The sequence below is a fragment of the Telmatherina bonti genome, assembly GCF_933228915.1.
Source record: "Telmatherina bonti genome assembly, chromosome: 15".
In the NCBI taxonomy this organism is placed as follows: domain Eukaryota; kingdom Metazoa; phylum Chordata; class Actinopteri; order Atheriniformes; family Telmatherinidae; genus Telmatherina; species Telmatherina bonti.
The window spans coordinates 18,670,227-18,687,366 of NC_136613.1; the positions used below are offsets into that span (position 1 = coordinate 18,670,227).

A 17,140-nucleotide genomic window follows, 5' to 3' on the forward strand; every position below is an offset into this window, starting at 1 on the left:
ATTAAAACGTTAAAATAATAAGAGGGGATAGCTGCAGCATTTTCCCCACCGAGACACATTTTTAAAGATTACTTGACTCAACACAATAATCACTAGGTTGTTTTCTGCAACCACTCACCAATTTGTAGCATCATGTCCAAAACCAGTTGTAACCGCTGACCGGAGGCAAACACACCATTCACACAAGTGAACATTTATGAGTCAGTGGAGTCATGGAGCATTATGAAGAAAGCACAGAAAAATTCAAGCAACAATCTTTTATTATTATTTATCAATATTAAGTTTTGATGCAATCTTCTGTAGCCTGTAAGTATTTTTTTCAAATCAATTACAATTAAAGTGCAAACTTAAGAGAAATACGCCCATCAACGAGACTAAATCTGTGTCTAAACTGCAAAACATTAATACTGAAGGAAAACTTCTTCAAACAACAGCAGTACATTAATCAAAAGTGGAAACAGAAAGTGAACATTGCACTGGAGAAAACTCTTCAGAGGCTTTAAAGATTTGCCCCCACACCCCCTGCTGCTAAGTATCGGTGCCAAGCATTACAGTTATTTGCTGACAAGAGCTGAGGTAGACATCCTGTAAAACCACCACAGTCAAAGTACAGGAAAAATCATTCAATTAAAACAGTGCAATTACTAAGAATCAATAGTCTGATGAAGGCACAATGATTTCTGCAAACACTGGCGTCTGCTCTCAGGGTCTACTTGTCTTTCCAAATCATGACAAGACCTGTCCAACAAAACAATGTTTGCCTTAAAAGAATAATTCAAGCCACTAATAATTTATTGCACTGGAATAAATGCATCCAATATCTGAACTCTTTTGAGCACCAGTGCAGAATTGAAGATACCCAGGAGGCCAGAACACACATTCATAAACACAGCAGTGTGTAATCAATAAACAGCCATGTGGTAATATGCGGCCAATGAAAGGCACAGCCTGCTTCAGATACTTGAGTCTTCTTAGTTCCAGGCCAAACATGTTTGCCAGTCAGATGCAACACACACTACACCCATGATGCCTTCTGCACGTCAGAAGATGCTTTAGTGGACATCAAGGGATCTTAGGTGTATGGTAGAAGATTGGGTCATTGATGGCTAATATGAGAGGACCACAGCGAGTCTCCAAACCGTCAAAGGGACGTCTCAAAGATGACGCAAGTGTCCTCGGCATGGCGCGTGTCAGTCACCCGCTTTTTGTCCTTGTAAACCTGAAAGCAGATTAAGGAAGCAGTGTCACATTGCAGAATGCAAACACACTGTCCAATCTGAGCTACGATCTGTTAAGGTGTGATTTATGACAGATCCAGTCGGCGCACGGCGAAGGGATTTATCATCTGCTGAAGCATGCAAAAGTGGCTTATTTAGCCTTAATAAACAACTGTGAAATCCGCGGGAGAATATCTGAGATAATCACAGGAATTACATGTGCAGTTAATTTTCTCTAGCGGTGACTTCTGAGCTGACAAACTGGATCGCCATGTTTGCTGAAAATGTCGACAAAATGTGTGACTTCTTCATACAAAGAAGCTCTGACAGAGTAACAACCTCAGCAAAGAAAGTTTTGTGAAAAGGAGGCAAAAAGCTTGAGATGTACTGTCTACTCCAGGGTTTGCTTTCAACGTGTACAAAGGAGCTAGAGGTTGATATCAGATTATTGAATGTATTTAAACCTTGACTGACAACTATAGAAACTTGACACACAACATGTGGACCATCTCAGTATTTAATAAGTGGCGCTTGACAGTTTTGGATGCTGAAGTAATCTGATCTGAGGAGAGAACCCTACAATAAAGAAAGGGAAACGTAAGGGCTTGAACAATGTCACTACCGATCCTCCAGTGTGCAGGGGAAGATGATACCAAATAATACCACAGTGTGCTGAGTCTTTGAAATCAGTATTTTACTCATTTCACTCCTCTGGCTGGGAAGATACAGTTCCACTGATAAATTTGTGCGAGGGACAGAGAGAAAATGAAATGATGCCTACTTTTTCTTATTTCACAAAGACCTGTTTGAAGTTGCAATATGGTATCTGTGGTCCCAGACAGATGCACATAAAATGGAATTGAACAATGAATAGCCAGCTCTTATCTGTTCAGTGTCTGAAGGGGAAATACATCACAAATGAATTTCACAGGGGGAAAAAAAAATATGGCCATTCTCTATTACAGTAATCCCCATACAAAGTTTATCCCAAATGGCGGTGAAGTTAAACCCAATATTTCAAAACAGATACAGTGCAAAGAAAGCTGCTTTTCTAGAATCATCGCTTCAAATTATCTCGAAATTACATTATGAGGAGAAAAAGAAGATTACAGCGCAAGTTTTGTTGATAATATCAGTGGATGTAAATCTACAAAGGGGACAATTTCTCTCTCTTGAAATTAATGTTATGGTGTCGCAAAGCTCCAAGTAGGCTTTAAATTAAAATGGTAATCAAGTGTCTTTGCATTGTCAGGGTTATGCACATCCTCTGCTGCTTGGCTCTATTATTTTGAAGGTGAGCAACCAAGTCTGGAGTTAGCGGGGCAGCCTGGGATTAGTGTGCTATGGATGCTGTCTTATTTACTGACAGACCTGTTCCAGGACAAAGGTAAACGGAGCTACCTGTTTGGCTGTTTGCAGCAGTGACGCAGCCTCGGCTCTGCCTGTCTGTTGGACCATCTGAAAGAAAAGCCCATCCTGGTTCTGGAGCAGCACATAAGGCTCATCATACTCTTGGATCATGCCAGCATCCAGAACCTGCAATCATGCACACAGTACAATAGTGGGTGGGTGTGTGCTAGTCCCTGTATACTTTAAGAAAAACTGACATTTCAGCTGTTTCACTGCTGAGTGATGCATGCAGAGTGGGAGTTGAATGGGGGGAAACAGTGGTTGGGTGCACATAGGAACCATCTATTTCATGTGACTCATACAACAGCTAACACCAGAGCCTGTTTCTGCTCAAAAGGTACCGCTGACAATGAGAGTGACCTGTTAGGAGTTCGAAAGTCTGGTACGCTGACTCTGACAGACAGGAGATCAGTGATTTATCCGTGTATTTACCAAGGCATTGCAGAGGCCCAGGGGTGGTCCTCAGTCAAATCCAACAATCACACCTTTAAGACACTCTGGAAAATTACCATCATTTCTGTCATCACATGGCATGTAAAGCACACAGAGAACAGTGCCAATTCAAGCAGTTTGGAAAAGACTACAATTATATCACAGACAAATTTTAACAAACCTGATCCCCTTACAGAAGTAATCATCAGTTTGTTATCACTAGATCCCAGTTTCAAGGAGTGTTTAATGTGAAAAGGAGACTCCTGCAGCTGTTGTCATTTTCACAAGTTTAGCAGCAGTGAGCAGGAGACTGCATTTGTATCTTAGAAAATGCTCCATGCTTGCACAAGGCTATTCACATGGGCCCAAATTTAGTTCTCCCTGAGTGAGTGGGGGCATTTAACACAAGTGTAGGTGTGAAACGGTCCCCACTGTGTGATAGTTGGCTTTTCTCAGCAGCCCTCTCAGTGTCCAAGCAGCCACTAGGTCGTGCCCTGTCCTCCGCTGAGGATTAACAAATGCTGCCACAAATGGCACTAATTGGCACCTCTGCAGGTAATAACAGGAAAGGGCCAAAGATCAAGTGGCAAAAGAGTAGGTTCAATGAAAGGGGATGCTGTGAGGGAGAAATCAGCCCAGCTGTTGCAAAATAAGTGAATTTATTCTGCCGTGTGGCACGGATTATAAAGGAAGAGCTCTGGATCTCAGGTGTTTGGCAAACAACAATGGATGCTAGCATAAGGGGCATCTTTTGTCAAGTGGCTTAAAATTCCACCATAAATCTAAACAGAATTAAAACACCAATTATAAAAACTGATGAGGAAAAAAAGAGGGTATCTTATTAAAAAAGGTTAAAAAAAAAACAAAAAAACAAAAAAAAAAAAAAACACTAAACAGACAGGAGAGTTTTTGGAACAGCTTTCTTCTCTCTGTCATGAACTTTTCTGAGGACAACACTCTCATTTTCAAAGTACTAACTACAGCGCTGGACAATGGAAATTTACTGCATCCTTGCTTACCAGTATTCTGTCACAGTCAATGATAGTGTTGAGCCTGTGAGCAATGGTGAGGACTGTGCACGCCTGAAACTTGTCCCGGATAGTCTGCTGGATGAGGCTGTCAGTTCTAAAGGAGAGGGGAACACAACACCTGAGAAGAGAATGAAGCTGTCTTGCTGCAGAGCCTTGGGCAGGGATTTTACGCAGGCCAGAACAATGCCTCATCAGCACCAAAATATGTGCAGTAGTGAACAGAGAAAGTAAAAACTTTAAGCTATACTAAGCTTTGCAGGGATAATTTGAGCCTTCATTGCTTTGTTATCATTTGTCAGAATTATTTTCAGGTTGAATCCCACTCCATCTTTCTAATAACATAACTTCCTACGGAAATCTTTTAATATTCTAGTCCCTAAAAAGTCGTTTTGAGATAATTTACTAGCAGACTCTCACAGAGACTTGACCTGATCCGAATACTTGATTCTTGGAGCCAATACAATGAAATGTATGCGGTCATTTTTAGGCTTTTAAGAGAGCTTTCAAATGTTTTTATTTAATTATAGCAATAAATACAAACCAAATCCAAAAGTATTTAGATTGTTACACAATTTATAACAACTTAGGTCTCCACAGTACCTTTTAAATTAAGCTGTTGAGTTGTGACTTTCAACTTTAATTCAAGGTGTTTTTACGAGTAATAAATCAAATGAACCATTCAAGTTACTATTTTTACATGCTGCAGTCTGTCCGATGTCACATGCTCAAAAAAATCAGACAAATGACTGAAGAGCAGTGTCATCGGCAGGTGAGGCATGTTGCTTCCCAGTCCAGAGCATGCACCAATGCAAGGCGATGCAGACTTATAAAAAAATAACAAACCTTTTAAAAGACAAAACCCAACAACCTGGTGTATTAATATAAAAACTTGTTATGTCTGCATAAAACTTGCAGACAGAACAATGTAAACCCTGTCAAGACATTGTCAAACATTCAATATCATGTGGACAGGAAAAAATAAAGACACAATGTAAAAATGCATATCTTAAATTAACAATTAATGCAATATTTTTCCTAAACCTCTCAGATGAAAGATAAAACACTTCAATCACATATTAATTGTCTCCATTCAAATCCAGTAGTGACAATAGAGGGTAGATTATGTTGATTCAAAGTGTCAAAATACCTGTGTACCTAATGGTACATACGCCAATACTGAACTGTTTTTCTGAACTCGTTACTACATTTTTAAACCTGCTTAAATGACTTGCACATTTTCAGTTGTTCCAGTTTTATGGTGAACAAGCTGCACATAGAATACGCTATCCCCACACTGCAGTGACATATCTTTAATGTGAACATCTGTCCTAACCTTGGGTCTACATTGGCTGTGGCTTCATCGATAATGAGAATACGGTTTTTCCGTAGGATGGCCCTGGCCAGACACACCAGCTGCCTCTGGCCCACGCTGAAGTTAGAGCCTGATTCAGTCAGCACGGTTTCCAGCTTATTGGGAAGCTCTTCCACCACAACCTTCATCTGCACCTGCAGAGAGGGAGAGCACAGCCCCAACCCTTCATTACTCCAGCATAAAGGCACCCTGTGGAGATGTCTTTAAAGAGCCATCCAAACACACCCATTAACTGGCTGGCACAATGGAGAGCCAGGTCCACTGATGACCTTGGCCAGTGCTCTCTTGTGGCCAGCCTCTAGCTTTAATCCAGGCCACCAAACCCATTCAGAGGCAGGACCAGGAGCTGAAGCCCTTCACTGTGGGGGGAGCCTTCATCCTGGTTGCCCTGACTGCCCAAACACATCTCCCCCTGCACTGTCAATGCTTCCCCGTTACAAGCCGCACATTGAGCTGGGCCCCATGGCCCTAATGGGATTTCCCCCCATGACTTGTGGCGAGCAGGGAGGCTGAATGGCAGCATTGTACAGGGGGACAGAGGCATCCCCCCCTGGGCCGGTGAGGGGGAATCATTCAGAGCCACGCTGGAGTACCTCTTGGAGTGCATTCCACAGGTCCTCATCTGTGTGTTCCCTGAAAGGGTCCAGATTCTTCCTAATGGTGCCCGTGAAGAGAACTGGGTCCTGCAGATAGATGGATATAGAAAGAGAAGGCCGTGGCCAGTTAAGATAATGACAAGGGGGACGATGTATAAAAGGGTTAAGACAGGATTTATAGAAGACCGCAAGGCAATGTGTGAGGGGAAGATGCTCACAAAGACCGGCTCCTCTCAGGAGCTCTATTCAGTGCTCTCACCAACTATGCTTCTATATATTGATCTTTTTACAAGCAGAGCTTGTGCACCGGCTCTGTCAAACCAAACTCATGCAATGTTATCAGTGTATATAATAAAGAATAAAAATGTGATCCCGACAGAGATGAAAAACAGTAGGAAGAGGCTGCATTTAAAACAAAATAAAAGACGAGTGAAATGTAGAACTATCTGTCAATAGGAGTAATCAGATCATCATTTTAAAGGCCAGCAAAAGATCTCAAGCAGCCAGGATGTTCAAGACATGTAATCATGGCAAGCCATTAACCTGCATGAGTGTCCAACTGCACACGCCTTCTCCAGGACAGTAAATATAGCTCTTTATTACAGTGTAAAGCAAAGAGCATGTAAGTCCTCAGGCACTGTTCCAACATGCTGCTGTTTGCGGTGAACCTGATAAACAGGAGAAATCTGTCATCTCCTCAATTCAGGTGACATGTGTATTCATAAAGCCTGCTCCAGGCTGTTGTAGTATGCTGAACACGGGTCAGCACCCTCTTGTTCATGGAACGTTGCTACTGTTTATAAAGATTTCATGTGGTATTATTTCTGCATTGTTTTACTATTAAACAAAGACAGCCGAGGTCTCCAGTGAGATATTGGATTTAGGGCACTTGGAGGATTATGATGACAACAAAATGACATGCCAAGCAGCTTATTTCCACCCATTTGTGATTCCCACCCCATGTTGTAGTCCTACATTCATTTATATGGATACGCTTAGATTCCTAGATTGATAATGAACCATGTATTGTGGAGTTATATGCATATAAAGATACTGAAAATGGCCTTATTTTGGATTGATAAAAGAATCCAGCAAAAGATTCCTGAATTCAGGTGGTGGTCCGGATCACTCCCAAAATTTAATGATATATAAGTCAGACCAAGACCCACTCAGCTACTTCTTCGGTGTAGTGGTACTTCTGAGGTGGAGGAGGAAGGGTGAGTGCACCGGCTTTGCCAGGTCATCACAAGGCCAACACACAGACAAACAACCATTCAAGCCCTCATTCACTGTAAAGAGAATTTAGAAACACCAACTAACCGAGAATGCATGATTTTACCTCTGGTTGAAGCTGGAGAGATCAGCCACTTCACGGATAAGATGTCTGAGAAGTGATGCTTGGACATTTTTTTAACAGGTAAGAAAATCAGACTAACGGGCTGCAGGTGTTAGCATTAGCATGCTGTGCGGTTCTGCAACTTTTGAGTCCAGGCCACAATAATTAATGTGTTATTCTAAGTGATGCAATGCACAGCTTCTATACAGCCCTTCACACGTAACTTTGCACTATGTGGTGAATGACAAGCTGAGGATATGAGTCTGAACAGCACTAAAAACAGCCTTGACTCACTGTATTGTTGAAGTCATTTGTTGGCTTGTTTGGATGCCATAATGCATTCTTACTTTCTGAGGCAGTTTTTTGTATGTAAAGCCCCAGAAGTTCAACCTCAGCACCTTTATTAGGTTTTTTTTCAAATAGTGGGATCATCCTCTAAAATCAGATCTCTGCTCAAACAGCCTGTTGGTGGGTGTTAAATAATATAGTGACCTAAAAACCTACAACATGTTTAATAATCTGTATATTCAGCAGTAAGATTCCTCATATTCTCTATGATAAATGAGTAAAGGTCAAAGACAGCCTTAAACCTAGTTGTTGAACAACATTTGCCTGTCAAATTTTACTACTCTGTTCAGTATGTTTCCTTCCATTTATTTTTCTTTAGTCCTTTGCAAGATCTTCCTTCTACCCTGCAATTTGTTTCACTTCTTTTCTGCCCTGTTAGTTTAGATTAATTTTCTTCAGAGATTTCTTTCTCTTTATCCAGCGTGTGTGCTTGGCTTTGTGTCTTCTCTTTACCCAAACAAGAAGACAGTGTCTGACATTACCATTTAAAACTACACTGTCTCCTCCTTTATCCCTCCTTTCCAACAGATCAGACTTAGAGCCAGTTTGGCCACAACCACAGAGAAAAAGAAACACAGTGTGTGATCACGAGGAGACACTCATTCATAGCAGTCAAACAACTTAAAAATAAAAATCACGTCCAGTGGGTCAGAACACTGAGGACTAACGTCTCAGTTTCCATCCAGAATGATAAAGCTCCAGAGAATTAGCTCTTCTGCCAGGGCCTTAGCAAAATGTTCCACCTTATTCACCTGCAATGAGCTTTTCACTCTGTCACCAAAATACCACCTAGTCATTAAGCCAGCAGAAGTCCTGATTCAAACTAGTTCTGTGACATACTTTAATTGAGGATTCAGTGTTAGGTGAGAGAAACTGCTTTCAAGCTTTCTATAGACCGATTATGTGCTCCACCAATTCTAAGCCCTCTGTTTGCCACCAAATTCATTTTACACTAAGCCATTTCTGAGAATTCAATAGGAATAGAAATGGATCTTCTTTAAGGCCATATGCTAATACAAGCTTATCATAATCAAATATGTTGGTGCCAAAATAAATGAATATATATATATATATATACATATATATTTATTTTATTTATTTATTTTTTTTCTGGATGGTCAACTGGATATTTTTTTTCTATATTGTCTTTCAAGAGAATAAAAAGAAGCTCTGAGATGTTTTTTGTCAAATTCAAAGAGTTCTCAATAAATGTTAGTTTGAAAAACTAAGAAATCAGTTCAGAGAAACTGAGTGCTGCCTGCATATTGAAAATAGCAGCCCGTATGTGATGCAGATGGATGTGGAGTTTAAGTTCTGACTTGTAACCTGCCACTTTTATCAACTCTCTTGAGGCAGAAAGAGTAAACAAAATCACATCAAACATACATCACACCCATCGCTAACTAGTTTAGACGAGGAAGTAAAACTTTATCTGAAGAAGTAGCAATGCCAGAAACCTATCAAATCCACTGAGAAGCATTAATTAAACTGTTTTTGGGCATCTTGGCTGCAGAAGAGAAATGTTTGAGACTTGGGCGAAGTGACGGTGTACATGGGGACTCTGACTGTGAGGATGGGGGAGACTTCTTCTAAGCAGCTTTCCCATGTTTGGGGGGTAGAGGGCTAATCCTCTGTCAGGGATGGGGAACTGCTCTCTTCACAGCGCAGGCCGTGGGAGTCTTTTCCCCTCCCTCCACTCTGCTGACACTCACCCGCAGGCTGGCATTTTCTTAATGCCGTATCAGTTTCAACAAGCGGAAATAAAGTTAAACTGTCTCAAGGCATCCGTTTGTCTCACTTTCAGAAATCCCCAGAGTGATGACTGTAATTCTCCTCACTTGTTTTAGCTTTTTTTTTTTTTAAATACATAAAAAAACAGGGAGAAAGCAGGGGGGCAAAGCATAAAGCTGTTACCATCGCTCATCTAACTTCTCTGTCATTTCTCAATCATGAGGAGTCACAGAATCTTACAGAAACTGTAAAAAGCAAAGCAGTTTCAGAAGAGGACAGCTTGTTTTTCTTTTGTATTGATTGATATACTCCAAGTATCATATTTTTCACAAATTCCATCCAAATTTTATTCAAATATATGAACTGATTGGTGTTAGTTTCCTTTACCAAGTTAGGAGCAAAGACAATTTCAATCTGAAGGACCGCACCTGTGGGATGATCGACATTTTCTGCCGCAGCGTGTGCAGACCAATCTCAGAAGTCAGAAAGCCATCAATTGTTATTCTTCCCTCAGGTTCTGCCAGCCGGAACAAAGCGGAGATCAGGGAGCTTTTACCAGCACCAGTGCGTCCAACAATGCCGACCTAGAGTGAAGAGGGCTTTTGTTATATTTGTGTACCATTGAAAGGCAGTTTTATATGCAAAAATGAAATGCTGAAAATACATTGAGGTGAAGTGTCTGACTGATTTCCTAATTTACTGAATATGAAATAGTAAAATATCCCTTTCCCTATAAATATGTATTCAGAAATCTTGCTATTTTAAAGCACCTATGGTGGTAATTGCAGCCCCGAGTACTCTCAGGAATGATACTACAACCTTGGCACACCTTTCGTTTGGAAGATTCTCCCACGTTTCTTGCAAGGAGAGTTCAAATTAAACCAAGCTAGCTTGGGGAAAGTCAATTTCTGGCCAGTTTTATGTCTCTCCGCAACGGCTCAGCTGAGTTCAGGCTCCCAAAGGCACCTTCAGAAGTCAGTATAAATCCCAGGTGGTCTCTTGCCACCCGCTAAAGAAAAAAACATCTCCACAGGATGATGCTGCCACTACTATGTGTGACTGAAGGGATGGTATTAAAACTGAAATTGCAATTTTTTTTTTTCTCTTGTTTACACCATCATATATGTAATGTGACATGTGTAGTGGTGTCTAATTAGTTCAATAAGGAAAAAATAAAAGAGAAAACTTAAACTTTTCCCACAAAGCTGAGCAGACAGTGCAGAGGAGCCAGATGAATTTTGCACTGTAGCAGGTAGAATCCACTGAACAAAATGTCTTTGGTACCACTGGATTAAAAACAACTTGTTCCACTGAACTGAACTGTTGATGCTTGTTATATGCTGTTACATAGCCGGTGGGAAACCCTTTTGTTCAGCAAGGGGTTCACCAAACACTTCCAAGACAAATCTCTCTAGTCTTTGTTACTGTTTCCATTACTAGTTAACTTGATCCATCCACTGTGACCTGATTATGTAACCATAGAACATTTTGAGCTCCTGACCATTAATGTTTGTCTTAGAGAAGAAACCAAAACGCTTACTGTAAACTGTAGTTCGGCTTATATATATATTAAAATAAAGTGCAATAGTCAAAGCTGTGTAGCCCTTTTTCTCCAATAAAAAGTTGCAGTTAGTGATTAGATTAGTTCTGTATAATTATTTTCAGTATATAGCTACAGTTATTGTAGCTGGTAGGTGCAGGTGAAATGGATTCAAGAGAAACGAAAGGATGCACAATGCCTTTACCCCCCATGGCATGAGGCAGAGATCCCTCCCATGGGCTGTCAGAAGCCGGGGCCTCTACACTTATCAACCCATCCATTGTGAAATCAGCCGCTTTGGCCAACCATAACCATGCAAAATACTCCCCCTGCATTTAACACAATTTCAATCATCCTCAACCATCTTCTGCCTTCCTCCCACTCTTCCTTACCCCCCCCCCCCCACCCTCTCTCAATCTCTCTCTCTCTCTCTCTCTCTCTTTCGGCCTCTCTCTTATACTGAATAAACAGTTGTCACCATCAGGTAGCTCAAAATGCAAATTGGAAACAAATGGATCCACTTGAACAGTCTTAATTACATGATATGTATTCCATGAATCACAAATGGTATAGTCCCAAAGATTCAGCAGCACAATACGATGTCCCTTCAATAATTGATTTGGTAATAATGCCATATAAAAAAGAATCATCCACACTTTCTACACTGGCTGCATATCAAGTCACAGGTTGTGCACTCCACTAAACACACACAGGTGGGGATAAAGACAAGAACCTTTTCACTGGACGTGAAGACAACACTCAGACTCTTTAGGACCAAAGGATCATTTGCACTATAAGAGAAGTTGACTCTGTCAAAGATGATGGAGCCCGCCTGGGGCCAGTTGTCCGGGGGCTGCTTGTCCGTCTCCCAAGGTGCTTCACTCTCCAGCTCTGCATACTCAACCACTCTCTCCACTGATGTCATCTACAAAAAAAAGAAGAAGAAAAAAAAAAGAAAAAAAAATATTTTTATATATATACATATGTATATATATATATATATATATATACATATATATATATATATATATATATATATAAAAATGTAAGGAAATTCTTTTAAAACATTCTGAAAACGAAGCTGTAGCTTCATAGTTTCTGTAATGTTGAGCTGCTTAGTTATTGTCACTGAATAAATGTCAGCTGGTATTGTAAAGAGAATTCCACTCAGCAGGTGGAGTGCTTTAGAGAGAATAAAGCCGCAGTTAAAATGAAAATAAAAAGGAGCACTGCCCCGTAATTACAGACCTATGAATTAAATCTGTTGTCAAAAAAGGACAGATAGTTAACCTATTAAAACAATTTAAGGGTTTTCTGAAAAATGTAAAGCTGCAATTTTTCAGACTTTTGAAGGAACTGGGAACTTTAGCGAAGTTAAACTCTGTCCTTTTAACATTAGCTGCTGACTTACTTTCATATCATCAATAGATTACATCAAATACAATCATTTGTAGGCATGTCAACGCTACTTCGTCTTTTTAACCTAAAATGAATGGTGGTGTTGACTTTTTCCTACAGCTCACTTATCATTATTACTATTACACGTTTAAATTATGTACTTTATGGAGGGGGCGGTCCTGCATGACAGGAGGGAAAACACGTTTTGAAGTTTATCATTTAATTTTCAGATCCATCTCTTGCATACATTTTCATGTTTTTTTCTGAGGCTAGGTCTTGATTTAACTTAGATTCCATTAAATTTTGCAAGTGATCGAGAGGATCCAGCCATTTTTTGAAGGATTCTTACAAAATAGAGCAATTTTCAGTATATCTATTATATGTATATAACTCCACAATAAATGGTCAGGGTGCTTGGCCAAAAAATACAGGTGACATTCCCAGCATGTTTTACAAGATATCAAAGATAGATATGTATCAAAGATACAGCTGGCAAATTCTGGATTCTACTACCCAAAACAGGAAAAAATAAAGGAGCTGAAGAATGCTCATCACTACATGAGGACAAATCAAGATATACATATGCAACAAACAGCACATTATAGCCAATTGATTGAGTCATTATCAATGACAGCAGAGATCTAATAGTGTACACAAATAAAATGAATGTAGGACTATAAACAGAGTGGAAATCTTAGCATGGGTGGAAATGAGCTATCTGGTATAGGTTTGTGCTTTCAGAGTTTCTTTTCTAGTTATGTATGTATTTATTTATTTGTAATGGCACAAGTCCATCTGTAATGTAGTAGAACATAAACAAGATGCATAACCTATGTTAGAGCCATGTAAACGTTATGCTTATTTTGTATGTTTTTGTACATAACATTATAATGGAACCATATTTTGTTGTAATAAGTAATGTAGTATTTATCCTGCTGTGGAAAAATTTAGCTAGGTATTGTATAGTTTTAATAATATTTTTGTCTTTACATGTTATAGTTAAATTGACTATTTTAGGCTCCTTTTAACGTCCTGCATTAGGACCATGAAGAGAGAGTGCGCTGCGGAGTGCGCATGTTCTGTGTTTTTTGTAAATGGAGCAGGACGAGGAGCTGCAGTTTTTCTGACCGCATAGAAGAAAATAATTTTTATATTTTTGTTTGTTAAAGTAGTTGCAGTAGTTTTGTGGACACAACACGCAAGTTTTTCTTTTTTATTGTTTGTTTAATAAACGGAGATAATTTTTGTATCCGTTTGCTTCGTTTTTGCCACGAGTCAGAAACCTCACGTCCTGCAAGAGTGGCCAGAACAGGTTCTATTATGTTTAAGTTACGTTGCCACTACAACCCATGTAGACAATTGTAGGGAAAACATAGATAATGTGTTTTGAAATATCTAAGCAACAGTAACTGCATTTAGAGGCTTGAAGTGTAAATGTGCTCACCATGTTCTCAATCTCTGCACTCTGTCTGACGCCCCACTGGAACATGCCTGTTAGTGTAACAGCATAAGACAGAGCCAGACCCACGGCACCTGGTTCCAGTCCTGAAATGCCACACCGAAGCTTAACTTCTGAGCGGTTATCACTCTCTTGACACCAATATTGTCTCAAAGGTTTGAACATGTCTCCAATACCATACCATCCCTGAGGTAGAGGCAACCAAAAGTGGTGATAGTGACAAAAACAGAACAAATTCCATCCAGACGCACAGCAAACCAGCGAGAGGTGGTCAGGAATAAGAACCAAGCTTCTGTTAAACAAAAACAAAAGCATTAATTTAAAACATTCAATACGTCACAAAATTAACCAATTCTTTAAATATTATAAATCCCCAAAGGGGTAAGGTGTAAAAACCAAATCCCCAAAGGCAATAGGCAATGTTTTCAGAGTTTAATACTTGCAAATGGGTACATGAAAATTTAGGATAAGACCTCCACTATTGTGTGCCGGTCATTAGCCTTTTTAAAAGCTAAATTATTCATGGCTTTTGACACTCTGTTTCAATCAAAAGTGTCTTTTCTTCCCCATCTGGCCATTCATTTGGAAGCAGGTAATACACGATCAAGTGTGAGTCTTAAATAATACAGAAACTGCAAACAAACACCAGCTTCTGGTGTCACAAATCTTGTCCATCAGTAAGAGATACTACATATTGACATGTAGATTTCTCTTTATAAAGATTTCACATGCATGACAAACGACCCGAGGTGAAATCATAAGTTTGACTCTTTGGCTTTTCAGCAAAATAGTCTTCATATCCTTACCTGAGTGAAGATCTTGATATTCATCAAACATTTCCTGAAACTTCTGTTGAACCTTGAAGGCACGGATGGTGCTCAGGCCTTGAAGGGAGGAAGAGAGGTGGGAGAAGACAGGACTTCGAGCTGGGAGGAATACAAACAATCCACTTTTAGCAAATGGACAAGCAAGAAATTGTAAAAGCAGATAAGCTAAAAATTAATACTTAAAAGTATCATTTCAAACCAAACTCAGTCTTCATTATTCTCAAGTTCTTCCTTAAATATGTGTGTACTCCACCACACAAAGATTAGGTAGGTCCCTGATTCCAAACTGCTTTGTTTAATTGAAAGGTTGCATTTCAGCTGCCTTTTGTTTCCATTCATCAGCCTGACAAAGTGATTGACAAAACCTAAATGTTTCCTTTCAGCTTATGAAGAGAACGTTTGGTCTATAAGATGATGGAAGCTGTTGGTCAAAGCGCATTTCGGCTCTGAGCTCAGAGTAAAAGACACGCAGGCCTAGTCATGCCCACTTGGCATTTTTCCCATTGTTTGTGATGTCATGAACTCTCATCTCTTGAGGAAACTGCCTGTGGCTGAGCCATAGGTTTCTGCCACCTTTAGCCTTAATGCTAATGACCACGGCTTTCTATGGTGGTCTATTAGCATTCCTGTCGTAGGCTTTTGTCTCCTGCCACAAATAGACATCGCTATCACCACCAAAGAAAGAAAAAAAAATTACTTGTAGATTCTAGACGCTTGATGTCCCTGGATGTCTGCAGGAAGTAGTGTCGCAGAAACAGGAAGACAGCAAGAAGTGGAATAACAGGAATAAGAATCCAGGGAATGATGACACCAGCAACCGCGATCACTCCGATGACCTGGAGAAAAACCTGGAAGAGAAGAAGAGTGAGCATAGTGCCACTGAGTCAAAAGGTGCTGCTGTTGTGTTGCTGCTGTGTAATCTGCCACTGGGGGTGAATGAGGCCTGTTTTTCAAAACTAAACAAGAAAAAAAAAAACTTTCCGTGATATTTTTGTGAAACATCAGTAAGGTAACAGCAGGTTGTGGGACTGAGCTTATGTGACTCACAGTGTGAAAGGAAAACGATCACTGCGCTAATTCTCACTTAGTAGCAGGTGAGAATTTACCACTTGGCCACAGCAGCTCATATCCATTGCTCTCTTGGGCTTTCCCTTCAACACTTCTGGCCTGAAAGCCTCCCTGGCAGAGCAGACAGCCAGCGGGCACGACCACAGTGACTGGCAGAGAGCTCTGGGAACCACACTGCGGGTGTCTGATACATCACACTCAAACCACACAGTCCTCAACAACACAGTGACTCATCACCCTTGTTAATGGCTCTGTGACACATCTAAACCAGGACACCAGAGCTGTCTAAACAGGATTGGAGGCAAAGAGTCTGATGACTATCAAAGCAGCCACTGCAGTTACAAATAAGAAGAAATGTTTTTAAATTAACCCATCTGCAATTTTACACTCCATCTAACCATGAACAACTCTGAAGTACTTGTTCATCCAGGAATTTTAAATGCATTACTGGATGTCAAAGACAATGTATTTTTGTACATATTTGTACACAAACTTAGCCTAAATATAGTTAGAAATGTCATCAAGGAATCCAGAAATGAAACATTGCTCCTTTAGGTAGTTTAGTGAGTACCCTTATTTATCTTAATGAGAGTAAAAATAGGATTATTGATAATAGTGATATTGATACTTGGTGTTAAAACTGAATAACATCAAAGTAGAATGTTTTCTGACAGGCCATTGACTTGCTTTACCTACCGGTATTTCAGCATGAAAGTGATTTGGATCAACAATAACACATTCCAGTTCTTCATAAATAATATCTGAGTGCAGAGTTTTCAAGTAATCTTGTTGAAAAACAAATGATTTAAGAGATTAAAAGTAGTAAATAATATTTATTGCGGTAAAATAAATTGTTGATCCAGATTCTGTCTGACTGTAGAGTTAAAGAGTGGAGAAGACACAGAGAACGCTCTGGGATCAAAGGCTATCACTCAAGATAACACTTGCTCACACAGAGCAGGGTTTGTCAGACTACCTCCAGAACTTGGGAGTGGAGAGGATGAAATGTCCTGACCTCAATCTCATTAAACACGTGGGATCAGCTTAGACATGCTGTTTGTTCCAGAGTGAACAACACTTGGCTGAGTTGTGACAAATGCTGGTGCAAGAATGGGCTGCCATCCCATACCAGTGTGTGAACAAGGTGGTGACCAGCATGAGGAGGAGATGCCAGACTGTTGCGACTGTGTGTGGTTCTTTTAAAAGCTTACGACGCCCCTATTTTGTTGACTCAAATAAATTGTCAACTGCCAATTTCTTTCTTCTTCAGACTTTAATTATTCAATCCAATGAAAGATACAAAAGAAGACACTATAACAGAATAAACTGTTTGGCATTGTCAGAGATGATTTGGCAAGTTTTTCATGGCTGCAAC

At 40.0% G+C, this 17,140-nt stretch overlaps 1 protein-coding gene across 5 annotated transcripts in view; it reads right to left on the reverse strand.

Moving 5' to 3' along the window:
- Nucleotides 1–257: 257 nt before the first annotated feature.
- The window catches only part of LOC306766769 (ATP-binding cassette sub-family C member 4-like), a 44,972-nt gene continuing 28,089 nt past the window's right edge, over nt 258–17,140 (reverse strand). For 4 of the 5 annotated variants that reach the window (XM_079254599.1, XM_079254598.1, XM_079254600.1 and 1 more), the window contains 11 exons: nt 15,395–15,545; nt 14,677–14,796; nt 14,052–14,162; nt 13,856–13,956; nt 11,747–11,938; nt 9,902–10,057; nt 6,056–6,145; nt 5,424–5,596; nt 4,079–4,184; nt 2,619–2,753; nt 258–1,219 (listed from right to left, as the gene is read on the reverse strand). In XM_079254599.1, the coding sequence (XP_079110725.1) occupies nt 1,142–1,219; nt 2,619–2,753; nt 4,079–4,184; nt 5,424–5,596; nt 6,056–6,145; nt 9,902–10,057; nt 11,747–11,938; nt 13,856–13,956; nt 14,052–14,162; nt 14,677–14,796; nt 15,395–15,545 (1,413 nt within the window). In that variant the 3' untranslated portion in view covers nt 258–1,141. Of the gene's footprint in view, nt 1,220–2,618; nt 2,754–4,078; nt 4,185–5,423; nt 5,597–6,055; nt 6,146–9,901; nt 10,058–11,746; nt 11,939–13,855; nt 13,957–14,051; nt 14,163–14,676; nt 14,797–15,394; nt 15,546–17,140 lie in introns of those variants that run through there. The other variant, XM_079254601.1, reaches the window with a different exon arrangement.